At 48.2% G+C, this 18,475-nt stretch overlaps 2 protein-coding genes across 5 annotated transcripts in view; one reads left to right on the plus strand and one right to left on the minus strand.

Moving 5' to 3' along the window:
* The window catches only part of LOC142557408 (CMP-sialic acid transporter-like), a 73,535-nt gene that overhangs the window by 9,031 nt on the left and 46,029 nt on the right, over window positions 1-18,475 (minus strand). Inside the window, exons 1-2 of one of the 4 annotated variants that reach the window (XM_075669215.1) lie at window positions 5,475-6,019; window positions 467-517 (exon numbers count right to left, since the gene is read on the minus strand). The exons of 1 other annotated variant lie outside the window; for it this stretch is intronic. In XM_075669215.1, coding sequence (XP_075525330.1) covers window positions 467-517; window positions 5,475-5,525 — 102 coding nt within the window. In that variant the 5' untranslated portion in view covers window positions 5,526-6,019. Of the gene's footprint in view, window positions 1-466; window positions 518-687; window positions 741-5,474; window positions 6,020-18,475 lie in introns of those variants that run through there. 2 more of the 4 variants (XM_075669217.1, XM_075669216.1) reach the window with 2 other exon arrangements.
* On the plus strand, window positions 7,519-10,255 carry LOC142557410 (uncharacterized). Its single transcript, XM_075669221.1, has 3 exons — window positions 7,519-7,746; window positions 8,563-8,752; window positions 10,110-10,255. Exons 1-3 carry the CDS (start codon window positions 7,639-7,641, stop codon window positions 10,139-10,141), a joined length of 330 nt encoding a protein of 109 aa, XP_075525336.1. The 5' UTR covers window positions 7,519-7,638; the 3' UTR covers window positions 10,142-10,255.

Genomic DNA, 18,475 nt, shown 5'->3' on the forward strand with positions numbered 1-18,475 from the left:
TATAGGAGCCAAGTAACCTTGGCTCCTATAGCAACAAGGGCCGCAGTAAACAGTAGTGCAAACATGCAAAAAAGTTCGTTGACCCCTCTTTAAGAAGAATTGTCCATAATGCTACTGTGAAATATGTGTTCGAAGAAGCAGAGGTAGCTTCGTTTCACATGCAAAAATATAAGTCCATAAATGTGCACAGTCTTCACAAGGATAAATGTGCACGAAGTATACGCGATCCGACTTATCGCTATAGGTTCACTAGTTCCAGCTGTAGCGTGTCAAGTGCTTACACCGTTGGGAGCGTCGCAGATAAAAAAAAAAACGCAACTGCAGTGCGAAACGCGCAGAGTGCAACTTGTATGATCGAACTTCTTTCGTATAGCTTCCGCAGCGTTACCTGCTAAGTATAAAGCGCATCATAGGGATCCTCAAATCGCCAGACTCTCGCACCTCAAGAGAACCAGCAGCGACTCACCTCATCTTTGGCTTCCATGCCGTAGTTCTCGCAGAATTCGCTTCGATATTCCTGTAGGGAAATGAAGCACTGAAGTTAGATGGCTCACTCGTGCCGTTCTCCTTTGCTCTCGGGCCTAATTAGATGCAAATGAAGATCCTTGTGATCTACTGGCACGTACCCACTCTGGGGGATTGGCTAAGAATCGGGTAGGTTATAGTAAAGTGCAAAATAAGTCATACCTTTATGTTAGGTATAAGCTATAATGAACGTTGTTGTACTCCGGAGTGGCTGTCTTGTCTTGTCTTGTCTTGTGTCCCAGACAGTGGCGCATACCCACTATGGGGGATTGGCCAAGAAGCAGGCGGTTTTTCGTATGCTTAGAAGTAAAGCCAAACTAGATTTAAATTGTGGAGCGTGAGACTAGAACTGTAATTTAGACGTGTGATGAAAATATTGTGAAGAATTTTGATAAAATGAGTTAACGTAAATAAATGAAATAATAGAAAATATCGATAACTGGCGCTCGACACGATCGTCGTCTTCTTTCTTCTTGTTTCCATGATGGTCGCGCATGTGAACACAGCGCGACATTGTGCGTGGATATGTATGCGTTATGAATGAAGCCACTGTTATTTTTTATATGCGGAGCCAGTAGTTCATGAGTATGTAGGCCTCTTCAGCACCGCATTCGCGACTCCAGCAAGTCCGTGCGACACCTAGCGGCGAGCGCAGGAATTCTCGCACGAAGGTCGGAAAAGGTCCATTGAGTTTCCCATGATAATTACTAGAGGGAAATCTCGCGCTGCTATCGTTCAGCCACCGCGGGAACGATAGTGCATGGATTTGTCTGATCTCCGTGTGTGTGTGTGTGTGTGTGTGTGTGTGTGTGTGTGTGTGTGTGTGTGTGTGTGTGTGTGTGTGTGTGTGTGTGTGTGTGTGTGTGTGTGTGTGCGCGTGCGTGTGCGTGCGTGCGTGCGTGCGTCTTCAGACGTTCTTGTGGCTTCGTTTATTACGCTTTATCTGCCTTCAGCGTCCTAAAGTTGAAAGCACTCCGTACTTCTATAAATGCAGGAGACCTTGTGAACATGCATAATCGCTGCTAATTGCAGGAGTTCGGCATGTCGAGGTGGCCAAATCGAAACGCGTCAAGCGTCTCAACGCGCCCGCTAGCACTCAAGAAATTCATAAGGACGTTCTATGCCGCTTGCCGATGCATGCGTCCGTGGCGTGATCCGGCTCCTATACCAGACTTCCAGCGTTCGAATTCTACCGTTGAACGATTTCATTGGTGTTTATTTAATTATTTTTAGCACGGTAATTTGTTTAAAATGACGAGTTCGCGAAGTGCATGAAGCCGTTTGAAATCAGGAAGACAAAGTTCAAGCAAATTCTTGTACTTAACCACCATTCACATGCTGGCTGGACCACCCCGCGTGCAGCCCTCGTAGACACTTGCGCGAGACTGCCCTCTAGCGATTATTGCATGAAACGCTATGGGCCCGTCTGTCACCCTATAGTACAGTGATTGGGTGGACTTGTAGAGCGATGGAGACTCCCCACCTGAAGTTTATCCAATCCAATCCATCTTAGAAACTACGCACGGCTAAGCAATTTAGCTGCGTTTTGCAGTGTTAATCAGCCAGATGGAATGACCGTTAAGTATGTTTCCTTTCACAAATTTTGCGGATGACGCTGAAGAGCCACATGGATGGCGGATCTGCGCGTCGCATAGTTGTGGCGATGACAAGAGTTGTGTTCTCGACATTTTGTGCGAGACAGTCTTTCTTTTTGGCTTTTCTTTTTCAGGCGACGATCGGTTTGTTTTTAGTGTGGCGAGAAGGCGAATATGTTGGTAGTATGACCGTCGCGCAGCAAAGCGCTGTAGCCAACTTAAAGGAGTTTGCATTGAGGTTGTTAACCTCAATGCAAACTCAATGCAAACAATGCAAAGTTTACCTCAATGCAAACAATGCAAAGTTTCACGTGATAGCCGGCGTGGTAATGCAGTTTGTGAGGCAAATGTCTCCACGCCACTTAAGCTTTTTTTTTTGAACGAGGCTATTTGTTATATCGGATAGATGCGGAGCACCACATGGGGCCACTCCGCGTGGTGCATCAGAGAACATCAGGGTGCATCAGAGAGCAAGTAATTAAATCGCCGCCGCTGCATGTAACTCGGTGGCTGTGACGGTGCGCTGTTCAGCACCATGTTGCTGTTTCGATGCGGTTGAAATGCGATAACGCCCGTGTGTACTATTAAATTTAAATGTGCAAGTTAAAGAACTCTATAGAGTTCCCTGTCTCGGACCATTTCTATCCTGTTGTTACAATTTCGCAACACACCGAATTCGAGCTCCTGTATCCGAATGGCACTAAGAAAAGAGCCAGCGAAGCGACAAGGAGCGCGTAGGAGAGTGTAGTTATTACGTTTATTCGGAACAGTACAAATAGTAACCGCAAAGAGAGAAATGAAAGTGGACGAGAAGAACTTGGCGCAGGTGGGAGTCGAACCCACACCTTTATGCGGTGCCTTAACAATTAAGCTCCCGCGGTGGCCAGCCGTGCGTTTTCGCAGGTATATCTGCACGTGTGTACGAGATTAGCTCCGACTGTCAGACAGCGCCACAGCCAGCGTGTGGTGCTTGGGTGCTCCGGCTCACGAATCCACTTTCGTGCTTCTTCATGAAACAAAGCAGTTTTTAGAAGTGCTTCCTGCGTTTGTGTATCGCTTTCCTGTTTATATCTTACAAATTAAAACCCTGCAGCTCTGTTCCCCAACTATGCTTTTCCAGCTATAGCAAGCATACGCAAGCCTTCATTCAGCTAGAGGCAGCAAGTGTTGTGAAACGGATATGGAACGCTCTTTCTTCGCATTAAAGTATTTCAAGTTCCATTGAAATGCTTTTTCCAGATAAATTCCCTCCTCTCCCTCCCTCCCCACCGCAAGAAAGAAAAATATGAAAGAATGTACGAGTTTGGTCGTGGCAGCTGAGACAGGACAGCAGAGACAGGACAAAAAAAAAAGAACACAGAGAGAGAGAGAGAGAGAGAGAGAGAGAAGGTGTAATTCCCCGTATAGCTATTCCTCCCAGCACTACGCGCGAGGTCTATAGGAAGGACTGTGTCCTTTAGGCACTTGCCTCTTCTGTCGTGTAGTCCTCGTAGCATGTCATGCCATACTGCAGTGTCTTTTTTCTTTAATCCTTGGAAAACACGTATAGAAGACGTTCAAGAGAAATCTGGCTGCGCGCGGAGAGCGAGCGCGAACACCGACCGCGTACTCGCGTTGCGTCACCTCCAGGGCGCCGGGGGGGGGGGGGGGAGGGGGGGGAAGGGTGTTGCCGAGTCGTCGCCGAGCAGTTTGCGTTCACGGGTCGCGCACGCTTGGCTGACACGCGGTCGTCCGGTCGTGACAGTCATTGTTGGGCGCTCCCGGCTCGTCGCGCGTATTGTGCGCTACCGTGGCTCCTGTTTCTTTCGATTTTGTGGTTATTGTGTGTGTGTGTGTGTGTGTGTGTGTGTGTGTGTGTGTGTGTGTGTGTGTGTGTGTGTGTGTGTGTGTGTGTGTGTGTGTGTGTGTGTGTGTGTGTGTGTGTGTGTGTGTGTGTGTGTGTGTGTGTGTGTGTGTGTGTGTGTGTTAATTCTACCTTTCAATGATAGCGCAATAACGGAAACCTAAGCGACGCCGTTGCCGCCTCTTGAGGGAATTTGGTGACGACGGAATGCATGTTGTGACGGGCGCATTGTGTTCCGCTTGTTGCGCAGCGCTAGACGTGTCGGCTTTGAACGTTGTCTTTATTTTCTTTTTTTGTTCGTCTTTGTTTCGTTCGGTCTGCTCTGCTTCTCGTTGCGCGACGACCGCGTAGCGAGGAAAGCGAAGACGATGCGGGTGCCACCTGTTGGCACAACTTGGCGGCGACAGAATGCATGACATGACGTGCTCAATCTGTATCGCTTTCTGATCACACCCTTTCTGGGTGTAAGCGTGTGAGTACAGAGATTGATTTGAACCCATATTCGCGTTTTAGGGTGTAGGTTATGTGTAGAGTGCCTTATATACAAAGACGGATATTCATTATGTGAAAATGTTACGTTGCTGCGCACCTACCTAGTAAAATTCTGATAAAAAGTGCATCGCACTTGCGTTTTAGCTCCGCGTTGAGCTTCATATTGGCGACTGCTCTGGGGAATTACCGCGAGACTGGTGTTATGGGGGCATGTTTGACAGGGGTTGGTACATTTTGTTGCGTTTGGAGACAAAGGGGCGTATTCTGCGGCGATCACTTTCGTGTCGACTTGACGATAGCATCGCCGTCAGGGGCGCGCTAATTGGCTGGTTGAGCAAAACTGGATGAGCTGATTCGCTGGTTGAGCACTGCATCACGTGAAGGCGATAGCATCGTCGAAGTGATCGCCGCAGAATACATCTCAAGAAGTACGGGCGTTTACTACGAGGGCGTTGGCTACAGACGTAAGAATGGCGATCATTGCATAGGAGCATATCCGAAAGGATAATAGACAATAAAAGAGACAGCAATTGCCACCCTTGTTGTTGCACCACTGGCCAACTGCCCAATAAACGCGAGCCAGGAGCCATTTTAAGGCGTGGATTCTATTGTTCACTGCAACCGACGTACTAGATCGTGTCGATTTAGTACAACGTCAATCGCTCACTCACTCACTCACTCACTCACTCACTCACTCACTCACTCACTCACTCACTCACTCACTCACTCACTCACTCACTCACTCACTCACTCACTCACTGACTCCACTCGCTTGCTCACTTATTAACTCACTCACTTATTTCCCCCACTCACTGACTTACTCCCCTCACTCACTCACTCGCGTCTCTCACTCACTCCCATCGCTCACTCACTCCAATCATTCACTCACCTCACTCACTTAATTACTCCCCTCACTCGCTCACTTACTCCCCTCACTCACAGCGGCTGCACGAAATCGCTGATGCAGTCAGTCTATCGTCTAAGTCTACACGCACAAACACACAAAAAAAGGACCATACCTGTGGCCGACTTCTCGTTTTTTCCGCACTATGCTCCATGTACTTTGGCATGGAGATTAAAAAAAAAAAAGAAAAAGGCAGGGAGATCACGAAGCTTTTTGATGCACGGGAGCAGATGTCTGTGGGTGCTGACGCAGGCGTACAGTTCGAAATCAGTCACCGTTACACAGTCAAGCGCTGGTATTCGCAATTCTCGCTTACTTCGTCGCAAGGCACTTGCCCTTCCGTAGTCTTCCGGACGCCGTAATGGTGAGACGATCGCGTAAGAACTTCACGCAGCAGCTCATCACGTTTCAATGGGAACATGGACACTGGTGGTGCTCGACTCAGGCAGAAAGGACGGGGATTGCAGACGTGCAAGACGTGTGGCTGCGCGATACAGGCGTCTAGTGTTTCGCATTCATCAGCCAGAACGTATGTTAGCAGTTGCTAGCGGAGTGGCCGCGAGTGGACGGACTTTGACGGGGTATGAAGCATCGCTTCCTGCACGTTCACCCGTGTATATACCTTGTGCGTGCGGTGAGTCAAGCCGCTAACACGCTGGAAGAGCCGGCAGCCTTGTAGTACATGTAGTACGTGTACGGGTAGTGTGTGTGCGATCAGACGCGTCCAGCTGTTTTAAAGACGTGCTCTGTTTGTACTTGCTTTGTCGGCGGAGTAACGATCGTCCGCATGCTCTCGACGTTCGAAGATGTGCCCGTCACGTCTCTGTATGCGAGGTCGCGCGCTTGCGTTGTGCGAAAAAAGTGCAGTGTCACACAGTGACTGCGTGGACTGCGTCTGGCATGGAATCTGTCCCAGGGGCCGCATTGTAGAGTTGAATATATTGCGGCGTTACGACGTCCGCTGCAGTATTCGTGATGTGTCTAATATGCAGTGCAATGTCTGCTACCGAAGAGCGTTCCTGTTCTCCGGAATCCACACAATTGTCTCTTTTTGCAGCGTCGTGCTCCACCGACTGAGAACACGGAGAGACCGTCATGTTGAACCAGATCATAGCCAGCACCATGAAAAAAAAAGAAAGAGCGAGAGAAAACCGTTGCAAAATATTTTTTTCAGACTACTTGAACTGTCTAATGTTCGAAGCTTTCTTTCTTTCTTTCTTTCTTTCTTTCTTTCTTTCTTTCTTTCTTTCTTTCTTTCTTTCTTTCTTTCTTTCTTTCTTTCTTTTCCAACAGGCGTAGACGCAAGCTGTGTATGCGTTGTCAACGTTCATAACACGTTTCGCAAAGCTGAAACCTAGTTTGGACGAACTGACCTTGCCTCTCGCACGGGAAGGGCTACTGTACCCCGATGTCCAGAGAGGTGGTCTCGGGCAGCTGCTCTCTTATCTTTTCGTCCACTTCTTATCTCTCTTATCCTTCATTGTCTTTTCCAGCCCTGTTTTTTCATCTGCGTAGATAAGGAAATAGACGTGCGGCGCTAACACCTGGAGATGCTACTTTATGCAACTTGCGACCTTTAATCTATAAAGCTCCCACCGTTCGCCTTTGACATTTCTGTGCCATGAAAGAACGACTATTGTCCTATCCGCGATCAAGGTGAAATCATGTCCGCGCAAACACTGTACGTACGTGTCCTTGCAACCTGATGCGAAATACAAGCGTATAAGGGAAGTTACGTAGACCAGATTACTTTTTTTTCATGAAATCCTTGAAATGAGTCGTCGAAGCAGTGTTTCTTGGCAGGAATCTGCAGACATTTTATTTATTGGTTTAACGTTATCGTGCTTTTGTTAACACACGACAGCGATTTACTGCTGAATGCGCATTGTCACTCGTTTTGAGAGGGCCCGCAAAACAAACAAAAAATACCCCGCAAGAATGAAAAAGAACGGCCAAATTAAACGACATATTCACAATCCTCGTCGCTGGCTGCTCGGATAGGGATTCTAATTAACTCCAGATAATAACGTGGCAGCGCTATGGCTTGCCGCCAATCGAGCTCAGGTGATAAGCTGTTATCAGCATTTCACGCCCTCTAAGCAATGGGTGAACACAATGAAACGCCGAACTTGACGCATTTTCCGCCAAATCTGATAAGTGAATGGCTTCTTTAAGCGCGAAGCACGCAACACAAATCGTCACACGAAGGGTAAGACTCGCATTAGCGTTCAGCCGGCGGAGATCCACTGCTTTCGGCTCTACTGAACCACACGAGAAAAATGCGCAAGGCAATTGCCACCGTCGCTTTGCTGCTACTTGCCGCTACCGCAGTATCGTCGGCATTCGGCGAGGACATCGGGCAAGTCCCCGTGGGCCCGCTTGCGAAGGTAAGGAATTGGCTTCATCGCAGCTGCAGATGTCAATCTTTCAGCCAAAAAGGGGCTGCGGGTATATATGAACGGTGAAGCGATCATACAGCCGCAGCCTTTTCACCCAAAGAGTACATGCGACGACATTTTTTTGCCTACCCCCACCCACTATCGTGAAACTGCAGCTATCTGGTCTCGTAGATGTATATATATTTACATATATTGTAATTGCCATACTGAATGCAGACGCATTTATTTGTTTGCGTACCACCATTCACTTTCCTAAATGTAACTATAGTTGTCAGGAGTCAAATCTGTACCAACAAAAGTGTGAAATAATATATTCTCGCCATTGACTGAGGTCCGAACGAAAGAACCCCGTAGGTGCGATATGGCGCCATATGACTGCTTCGCGGTGGCCCTGTATTGCTCACTATAACACCCATTGCCAGAACACCGAGCCCGTATCCCCAAGAAAATTCTGGTCGCGTGTCCTATCAGTCTAATATGCCGAGAAAAGGCGTGTTCCGAAGCTGATTTAATGTGCAGAAAGTCTTTAATTTTTTTTTTGCACATTTTAGGGCATAATTGAGTCGTAAATTTGTGATTACTTGCAGCGTAAAAGTGTTGAAAAAGCCAGCCGGCGTACGTTTCTTGCAGTACTGTTGCTCGCTGTTGCCATTCTTGCCGGCCAAATTAAGCGGGCTCTGTCAATAAGTAAAAGCGGAAGGAGCTATAAAAGTTTGAAATTGGCCAGATATGCATCGCACTTTATCCCTAGCTCCTCAGTGTCCACTTAATAACATCCAATGCATTATCACTGTCGCGGAACAGGACGTTGAAGTGGGCGGCTTTTGCCGGATTAGCGCCGAGTGCCGCTCCAAGTGCTGCGTGAAGGTGTTCCCCAGGGGCGACCAGGCCGGTAGTCCGAAGCAGTGCCGCCACTACGCCGAGCCCGGCGAGCCATGCAGTGACGAGCAGATCAAGGGAGGCGTCTACGTGAACGGATGTCCCTGCCGCGTCGGTAAGTTGCCTAGAGCACTACGGCCAAGGGTATACCGGAATTACGGGAGTTTTTCTGCGAAATTGACCGCTCTTAAGTGTACACCCTTAAGGGTGTTTCCGTCTCGTCGGTGTGTACTATACGGCTCAGGATATGCAGGAATTACGGGAGTTTTTCTGCGAAATGGACAACTCTTAAGAAAAGTTTACACCTTTAAGAGTGTTTCTGTCCCATGGCTGACACCCTTCCTTCTACGGCTATTAAAAATAATTGTTGCGCACGAACGGTGAGCTCTAAGTATACGTACAATGACGAAAAGGCTTAAGTGAAAACTGTGCACTAATTCTTAACACCTGGTGCAAGAATTGAATATCTTACACGAAATTTTGACAGCGGTACTTTGGAAACGTTTTGATGTGCAGTTTTCTTGAGTCGTCTTTCGGAGCTATCACCATGCTTACTTGGCATAAAAATGTTGACAAGCAAGAAAAATTCATTTGTCTCGCCAACGATTCGATCTTGCCCCTTAAACGTGAGGGTGTTAGCCATGAAATAACCAAACACCCTTTGCACGCCCATGAATGTGTTAAAAAGTTTAGTGTGATATATACACATAGCTATGTGCGCGCTCTGCATTTTTAAACTCAACGCCGTCAGGCGGCACAGCCAACCCAGACGCTCTCGGGCACTTCTATAGAGCCGCTTTAGAACGCTCGCGCTTACGTCTCTGGTAACTAGGTATTCGGTAAAGGCAGTCCGTTTGCGGTCAAGCTAAAATAGAGAGTTTTAGTTCTGAAATGTACTATAGCCGTTATCGGAATATCGGTTACCAGGGGGAGGGAGGTGCACAGCCGCAGCAATGCTGGTGGCGACATCTTGTGACAAAGAGCATAACATAGTGCAGGGAAGCTAATACTGCAGTTACCTGTTTACAGAGCGTCGGTAGCGACACAATCGTAAACGTACAGTAATTTTATGTTTTTCTTGCGACGAAAACACTCCCGCAACACAAGAATATATTTCAAAACGCATTGTAGTTGCACGAAGCGCCACAAGATGTCACTACCGACTTTGCTGCCTGCGGCTCCAGTAATCCGTAAACGGTAATAATTAAGGGACAAGCTAAATCTCTCTAGTATGGAGTTTTAGGAATAAGGCGCTGTAAGTTGGGGGATGCTATACGCCGGGCGCACAAAAGAACTCGGAAGAGATTACAGATGAACGCGAATGGAGCTTGGATATTTCGCATTCGCATAGCCACTTGGGTATGGCGTTTCTAATACTCTTTAATGTATCTAATGTGTGTCTGTTTTTATTTCATGCACTGTCGCTACTGTTCGTGCTTCTTCACTAACACCTTTTTTTTTTCATTTTCAAGGCCACTGCGGAAGCAACGGATACTGTTCATGAGATGGGCAGAGACTGACTCAAGTTTCTTAGGGCTTTGAATGCGATGGAGCAGCCTGTGCAGAATTCGAAATGCGGAGCTTAATAAACATATGCATCTGAAAGCGTGAAAAAGTACAGTTCACTGCTTTTCGACTTGGACAATTCAATCGTGGACATAATTTTAACAATTTTGGAAATTTTGGCGAACAGGAAGACGCATACATAAATTCTGTCAACTATGCACTTATTAATGCATCTGTTTCGGTCAAAAAATTGATGTGATGTACACCGCCTCAATATATACCACTGATTTGTGTGTAACTTTTGCGAAACCCTTGAGAACTTCGTAGCAATTCCACATGAGCTGTAAATTATTATATAAGCTTTGTCTGCGTCAGATGGTCTAACAGTTGCTGTTTACAGAACTAGCAATATTTTCTTCAAAGCGAAGCTGCTAATGTCGCGAAAATCGCTCGGAAATGTTATATTCTTGTCTTCACAGTGTTTCTGAAAAAAAAATAAACTAGATCACTCAAAAAGTATCTACCTCGAGGAAATGTGAGAATCGCTTGGGGAAATGTGCAGGTAAATTTTGAGCTGCGTGTGTTAAGAGGTAAATGCGAATTGCTGTCTAGAGGCGCTAAATGAAACTCATGCAAGTTTCCTCGCTTCCCTGTGGGAGGGGAGAGGAGGTCGAAAACGGCAGGAATTCCATATTTTTAAGAAATTGGGGCGACCCTATGGGTGACGTGTACCGAAAGGTTATTAGGTTATTATGTGCCAACAAAATAAATACATAACACTTGTTTTCGTACCAGTTTCCCAGACTTTATGCGAGACGTGTAGCTGGTCTTCGTGGCTTACTCGGTGAACCATTTCGTTGAAGTGGGAAGCATGTTGTGAGTGACGATCGGGAACTGTTTATCCTGTGTAGGTTAATTGCAGCCTTTGTAGAAAATTACTTATTCGAGCGTTCAAGAGTGTCCTAGAGTTACAGTGTATGCTCTGCATGGTCCCGTACTAAAGCGCGCCACCGTACCGCCGGTGGCAGGCATCACTCTCGGTGCCTGTGCTCAGCGTACTAGTCAGTGTGTTCCAGGCATAATACATACTGTGAGCACGCCAGCGTTCCTGCTGAGCTTCGGTGTGGTCGCACTGGTTTGAGCGGAATGGACGGAAAATGTCAAACTAACGTTATATAATATTTCGCGCGCTGGCTCATAAAGGCTCAACCACACCTGCGAACGTGCTGCCCAGCGAATGACCCAAAAACAGGCACTTTTCGACCAAAGACTTCGCCGTTATACGTATATGGCTACCCGTCGCTGTGCGACCAACTCGGTCGCGCCACCTCTGCGACTCGCCAGTTTGAATGAGCCCTAACCAGAGCGCTCTAGCCCTAACGCCAGTGGCAACGCCCTAAACGCCAGCGAGGCACTGGGCGCGGGATGAGTTCGGACCGGTGGCGCCATCAAGCGGCGGCGCCGCGAATGTATTGGCATGCGAATGCCGGACTGGGCGCAGAAGGCGCAGCCGCTGCAGCTGCGTCGGTTGATTACGTTCCATCGTTTCTTCTGCTTTGCGTTGCCGCTGTACCCCGTGGATGCGAATCCGGACAGTCGTGTTGCGTTTTTGTGTGCACGACCAGTTACGCAAATATGGCTTGAGCTGATGAAGCAGTTTCTTCGGTTTCCATCACGTCCTCAGAAGGCCTGGACGCGCGCCGTCCGTACATTTGCAAGGCTGCTTTGCTTTTGACTAGTTCTGACAAATGAAGGAGCGGTTTATTTGCGGGAGCTTCGTGTTCCATGCAAATTGTGTCTTCGCTTCCGCAGCTGTGGGGACTTCGGAGCGCCGAGGCGAATGCGCGAAATTGTAGTCGTCGTTTTGCCGTTCTCTCAGTGGCTCAGTTTTTTATCTTTTATGCTACATTTCCCTGTGGCTGAGTCTGGCGCACGACTCCTTCTGCTCTGCATCGACGGCGAACGTCAATGCAGGCAGTGGCATTGTTCACACTTGCCGTCAATGCCGGCATTACACGTGCACCAACCGCCGCCGCCGCCGTCAAGCTGGGTGTAATTGATCAAGACTGAGGATTGGGCTATTTTTGAATACATTAAGCTTAGCGAAACATCGCAGAAAGAAAAATAGAAAATGAACGCTGAACGGGAACGTACCGACACAAGTACAACCGACGAAGCAGCGCAAAAAAATAAGGACTTTTTTTTTTGCCTGTGATTGTTGTGATGCTTCGCCATTCCACGCGTATTAAATACATGACGATGTTCGCGTGCACAGCAAAATAACATCTGCAAAGTCATTGTTGAAATTCCGCGTCTTAGCTTGCCGCGGTGAGCTTTGTTTGCAGGGCGCACTTCGATCGCATTTTGCACTCCTTTCCCGCTTTATATACTAGCTTATGCCACGAATGTGACTTGCTTCGTACAAGCCGCGACCTTTCTCAATAGCAGACGCCCGAAAATACGTTTTTAGGTTCGTCAGGCCTTAATCACAGTGTCATATTACTGCACGCGCGTAGCAGCGGGCGCCTTCGCCCTAGCTGTCGTCTGCTTCACAGTGCTGGTGGCCTAATACTGCTGCCGTTCACGGCGCTGTTCGCCAGAGCGCTGCTGGCGCCTTACAACGGCCGCCCCGTGCCTATTCCCGTCGGTCTCATCTCGTGAGCTATTGAAGTGCGACGCCTGCTGCGTCACCTGTCGGCGCTCCTCAGCGAGGCAGCATACTGAGAAGCCTGGCAGCTGCCGGGGCGCTGTTCCTTCTGACCAGTAGGAGTAATCTTGCGTGCTATACGTCAGGAGCCAACATGTCGTACCCGCGTGTAGTTAGAACACTGTCCGAGGAATTAAAGCACGACGTTAAACCTTGCTGTCTTTGTCAATGCTTCGCCCTTTGGTCGAAACTGCCGCATCCTTTTAGCTTGCTGATTTCGGGCCATTTTTGTAAAGAAAAAAAAATTGCAGGAGGCCCTAAACTAAGATATTGCTTTTTACAGTCGTTAGGGAATTCAGCTTTCTCTGACAAATTCGGGAAATTCTATTGAGGCCGTTTAATCTTTCGTTTAAAGAAAGTGTTTCTGTGTCTCGCATGTATGTGAACAGGGAAACAAGAGTGGGCCCCTATAGCCAAACATTGCTATTACGACGCCGCTCGCTAGGCACAAAATAGCACCTGTGTCCCTGCCTTATTTGAAACCCACAAGTTTTACCTTTACACGCTTAAACGGGCGACTTTATAGAGATTGCCGCTGTGCGAGCGTAAAGACGTGTCATAACTCGTCTTCTTACATTAGAACAGATCTGCAGACACACACTTTCTAGGGACTACTTATCTGTCTGTCTCCAACCGTTTCCCGCCAACTTAGTGCACCGTGTTCATCGTCTGATGGGTACAACACTTAATGCTGCGCTGAGAAAACGGGGTTCGAAACTAACCCTCGGACATATTTTGGTCACTGAGTATGTGTCGCACTTTAAGATGAACCCCTTTGACCCCAGCCTTCGTCAGTGTGTACGTGCCACGGAATACGTGGAATATAGAAAGTACGTCATGCGTATTCGGCTCTCTGAAGCACCACATTCTAGCCCACTTCTCTTTTCAAACCAAGGTGGTTTTCCACACACCTACTGCTCGTCCCTTAACGAACACCCAGAGAAGAGAGAAGAGACTCGCTCGACTAACACCTACTACTAGCGTCTGTTTCAAGTATATAGACCAGCATATCAAAACATGACCGGCATACCGTGGGCTACCCTCGGGTTTCCACAAAGTCATTATGTGCTTCTTCAGAGTGTGGCGCATCTTTTCCTTTGAAGACCGCCAACTTCAGAACCAACGTCAGTACGCGTGTACAGGCTACGGATTACATTTACGACGTTAGGTGGGAGGAACAGAATTCCCAACACAGCGCCCAACCACGTCTCGTAAGGAGAGGAAATTCCCTGACCTCACTGTTCACTTGCGCGAGACAAGTCGAAGCTTTTGCAACCATGTTACCAGCACTTACACTCTGTACTATCGCTTTACGCAGTTTGATTTCTTGTAGTCGGTGTTGTAGTTGGTACAAGCGTGCATCAGCAACAGCGTTTATATCTTTAATTTGCGCTAATGAGCAGTGCCAAGATTTGCAAGCCGCACGTTTCTTATCTCTTCAAAAACATGAGCGGCTGTCTTACATCTGGCATTTCTAACGCGCCTCGTTCTCAATTAGCTCAGGGTCATTGAGCAAAAAACATCTGTTGCAACAAGACTGCTCTCGCAATTTCTGCAGGATGTAATGAGCAAGATTGCGTTTTGGTTTGCAAGAGGGCAATATTCGCCGGTGTCCGTTTCCGAGTCACATGAGTGAAAGCGAGTGATTTACGGCGGCCGTTTCCTCTCCGCTCGCAAGAGGACGACCGTTCCTGTGCCTGCTCCATGCCAGCGTAGTCGAAATTCTGCGAAAGCGTATGCGTACTCGCGTGTATGTAGTTACGTTTGGTTCCTGGCACATCTTTCGCAGTATAAAGCTGTCAGGCAGTCCCAGCTTTCGCACGGCGTTAAGAAATTAACAATATTTTGCTGCCACCCGCCGTGGTTGCACAGTGGCTATGGTGTTGGGCTGCTGAGCACGAGGTCGCGGGAGCGAATCCCGGACACGGCGGCCGCATTTCGATGGGGGCGAAATGCGAAAACACCCGTGTGCTTAGATTTAGGTGCACGTTAAAGAACCCCAGGTGGTCGAAATTTCCGCAGTCCTCCACCACGGCGTGCCTCATAATCAGAAAGTGGTTTTGGCACGTAAAAACCCCATAACTTAAGGGCTCTCCCGTTACGCTTCTAAGCCCGAGAGCGCTGGATCAAATCCCGTTTGCGGCTGCCGCATTTCCATGGGGGCTACAAGCAGAAACGCCCGTGCACCGTGTATTGGGGGCACGTTAAGGAAACCAAGGTGGTCGTAATTAATCTAGAGTCTCCCACTACGACGTGTGTATAACTATATCCTGCTTTTGGCACGTAAAACCCCAGAATTTAATTTTTAGATTCGATCACTTTTTTCGCTTACATTCAGGCGCTCAGCACAGATGAATGGATGGATGCAAAGCTTTAATGAAGGCCCTGAGGTGCGCGACTCAGCGCGCTGCGGGCCGCTCCCACGTTGGGACAGTCAGGCCATGCCCTACCGCCGCATCGTGGGCCCTCTGGACAGCCCATAGTTGCGCCCCGGCATCGGGGCTCTTGATAGCGGACAGCCACTTGTCCTCATTGACTTGTCCTGTGCCTCGTAACGAGGGGCAACGCCAGAGCAGATGGTCTATGCTAGCGAAGTCATTGCAGTGCCTGCAAGAACTAGTGGCATAAGTGTCGGGATAAAGCTTGTGGAATAAAGACGGGCGTGGATACGAGCCTGTTTGCAATAATATGAGGGCCAATGCCTGCGCTCCATTTAACTTCGTGTGAGGAAGGCCAAAGTCTCTCCTGCCGAGATAAAAGTGCTGCATAATTTCATTGTATGTGGTCGGTTGATCTCTGTTCTCCACCACTGCGGGCCGGCGCTGGAGTTCTCAATGGTCGCGGAAAGCGAGACCTCGCGCCTTGGAGTGGGCCAGCTCGTTGAGGTTTGTGGGGCCTTCCATGATGGATCCCATGTGAGCGGGGAACCACGTGAGAGTGTGGGACGCGATGCTTTTGCCGTCGACGATGCGACAGGCTTCCCTACACACGGCGCCAACGCTGAAGGCGCGGATGGCGGCCCTGGAGTCGCTGAAGATATTGACACGTGTACTTATCTTTATCGGGCGACCACGTTTGGCCGCCTAACAAATGTTATCGCGCATCGCAGGACACGCCTGCATGTAAAAGAAGTTTCTGGAATGTTATCGATGGTTCCGTACTCTGTCTTTCCCCGCAACTTGTGTAATCTGATTGCATGTATGCGCGACGCGAATAATGCATGACTTTGTGGAAGACACGCGGGTCCCATCGGTTAATTTGGAACATTCGACGACTGATCTATAAAAGCCGACGCGCTTGACCCGCTGATCAGATTTTCGACGATCGCCCACTGCGTTCGCCGCTCTCGTTGTGCTTTAAGTGTAGCCTGTTTTGTGGGCACAGGTTCGCCCAATAAAAGCTAGTTTTGCCTTTCACAGTATTGCTACTGTGTTCTTTGACGTCACGACCACGTGACAATATTCGCATGTTTGTCGTCCAGGAGGACCAAGGCAATGGCCACTTGCTCGGCCGCACGCAACGATGTGCTTCGTACCCAAGCGGCGTTAACAGTCGAATCCCTGCGGTTGATCGACACTACCGCGAAATTGTTGCTGTTGCCATACTGGGCCGCGTCAACGAAGCAGCAGCCACCAGGGAGTTGTGTCGCGCGGCGTAGTAGCGCCACTGCCCTGACCGTCCTTCTGTCTACGCTGCGCTGGCGATGCATATTGCGCGGGGCGAGGGATATGATGATGTTGTCTTTCTGCTCTTTCGGAAGGGCCTGGTAGGCGTCTTCAACATTGGCCGGGGGGACGCCCATCTCTGTTAGGAGCCGTCTGCCCGCCCTGTTGCCGAGAGCCTGAGAATATGTGCCTTTTCTTGTGCTTCTGCAATTTCTTCCAGTGTATTATGAATACCCAACTGCAGGAGTTGGTCAGTGCGTGTGTAGTTTAGTAGTCTGAGCGCGCTCTTGATCTTCTTCTTATCATGGCATTTAGCTTGTCCCGCTCGGCCCTTTTCCAGACGTGCATGGCCGCTACATACGTGAAATGGCATAAGAAGAAAGCGTGGACTAGCCTTATCAGATTCTCTTCGCTCAGGCCTCTCCTGTTAGTTCAGAACAGATTCTTTCTTTCTTTCCTTCTTTCTTTCTTTCTTTCTTTCGTTCTTTCTTTCTTTCCTTCTTTATGTTCCATTAAGAGAGTGCGCGGTGCTGCCTAACAGAGAACAGGCCCAAGGAACGTTGCGACATTTTTTCACTGCGACGCAGTGCACAAAATATGTCCGGGCAGCGAAGCGAGCGTGCGTCAGAACTGATACCAGAAACTCTCTGACGTCAAGCAGAAGGCTGTACTTTGACGCCACTGACGGGGAATGTGCGGGACTGCCGAATGCGCGAACTGAACATAGTGCACAAGTTACAACGACCGGTCCACTTAACGCTTCCATAGGGAAATGAGTAGTGGTGAGTCGTGTTGGAAAAAAAAAATATGTATCACTTTACACTGCCCCTTGAAAGCGTACCAACTCTTTTAATATTTGTTTTGTTTTTACAGGGATAGCTGTTAAAAGGAAGCTTTAGCTCGGGTCCAACTCAGATTCTTATATTCAAATAGGTGTAAAACTCAATACTTATGTCACATGACGACCGCTGGACACACTTTTTTGAGTGAAATGTGTTGCTTTTGAGAGAGAAAGTTAAACTGCAACAACTGCACACAGCAGAAGTTTCATTTAGGACCTCAAGTTTTACAAGAACTGCCGAAATTCAGCAAGTTCAAGAAATATTAGAAGCACAAACTTTACAAATTCAGAAGTCGCCACTAAAAACAAACATCTCGGTTCTGTAAAATGTACCTTTTAGATCATCTGATCCGGACAAATGTGACATAACTTTGAAGCACATGCGAAACTGTTACAATATTTACAAGGGTTTGAAGATAATACTGCACAGTAGCGATATACTACATTTCCGATCGGTTTATAATGCATCAAATTTGTCCGCTTCAGATGTGTTGTTAGGTGCAGTGTACACAAATGTGACGTCATTTATTACTGCCAGTGTACACAACTGTGACGTCGTTTATTACTGCCCAGTCACAGAGCTGTAAAGTTGACTCGTTATTACTTTTGTTTGAAACTTTGCAATTTTCAAGAATTATTCTAAAAGAATTGATATTCCGTATCCACTTCGTGTTGCTACTTCATTATAACTTCTTTTAAACGTTGCAGCCCTCATCAAACTCTATGCAGTGTTTACCGAGAGAAGCGATCTCTGTGCTCCCATATATACCTACATAGGAGCTACCATAGTAAATATTCCTCATAAGGGACCCGCCGTGGTTGCTCAGTGGCTATGGTGTTGGGCTGCTGAGCACGAGGTCGCGGGATCGAATCCCGGCCATGGCGGCCGCATTTCGATGGGGGCGAAATGCGAAAACACCCGTGTGCTTAGATTTAGGTGCACGTTAAAGAACCCCAGGTGGTCAAAATTTCCGGAGTCCTCCACTACGGCGTGCCTCATAATCAGAAAGTGGTTTTGGCACGTAAAACCCCAAATATTATTATTATTATTCCTCATAAGGGAAGCGTCACGGAGTACAGTGAAGTTTATTGCTGGTCGTCAGCGTCACCGGTGTGTCA

This window comes from Dermacentor variabilis, chromosome 9 (assembly GCF_050947875.1).
Source record: "Dermacentor variabilis isolate Ectoservices chromosome 9, ASM5094787v1, whole genome shotgun sequence".
NCBI classification, from domain to species: Eukaryota; Metazoa; Arthropoda; class Arachnida; order Ixodida; family Ixodidae; genus Dermacentor; species Dermacentor variabilis.

Coding starts and splice junctions, on each gene's coding strand:
- LOC142557410 (XM_075669221.1), top strand. CDS start 7,639: ATGCGCAAGGCAATTGCCACCGTCGCTTTGCTGCTACTTGCCGCTACC. Junction 7,747..8,562: donor CCGTGGGCCCGCTTGCGAAG/GTAAGGAATTGG, acceptor GTCGCGGAACAG/GACGTTGAAGTGGGCGGCTT. Junction 8,753..10,109: donor CGGATGTCCCTGCCGCGTCG/GTAAGTTGCCTA, acceptor TTCATTTTCAAG/GCCACTGCGGAAGCAACGGA.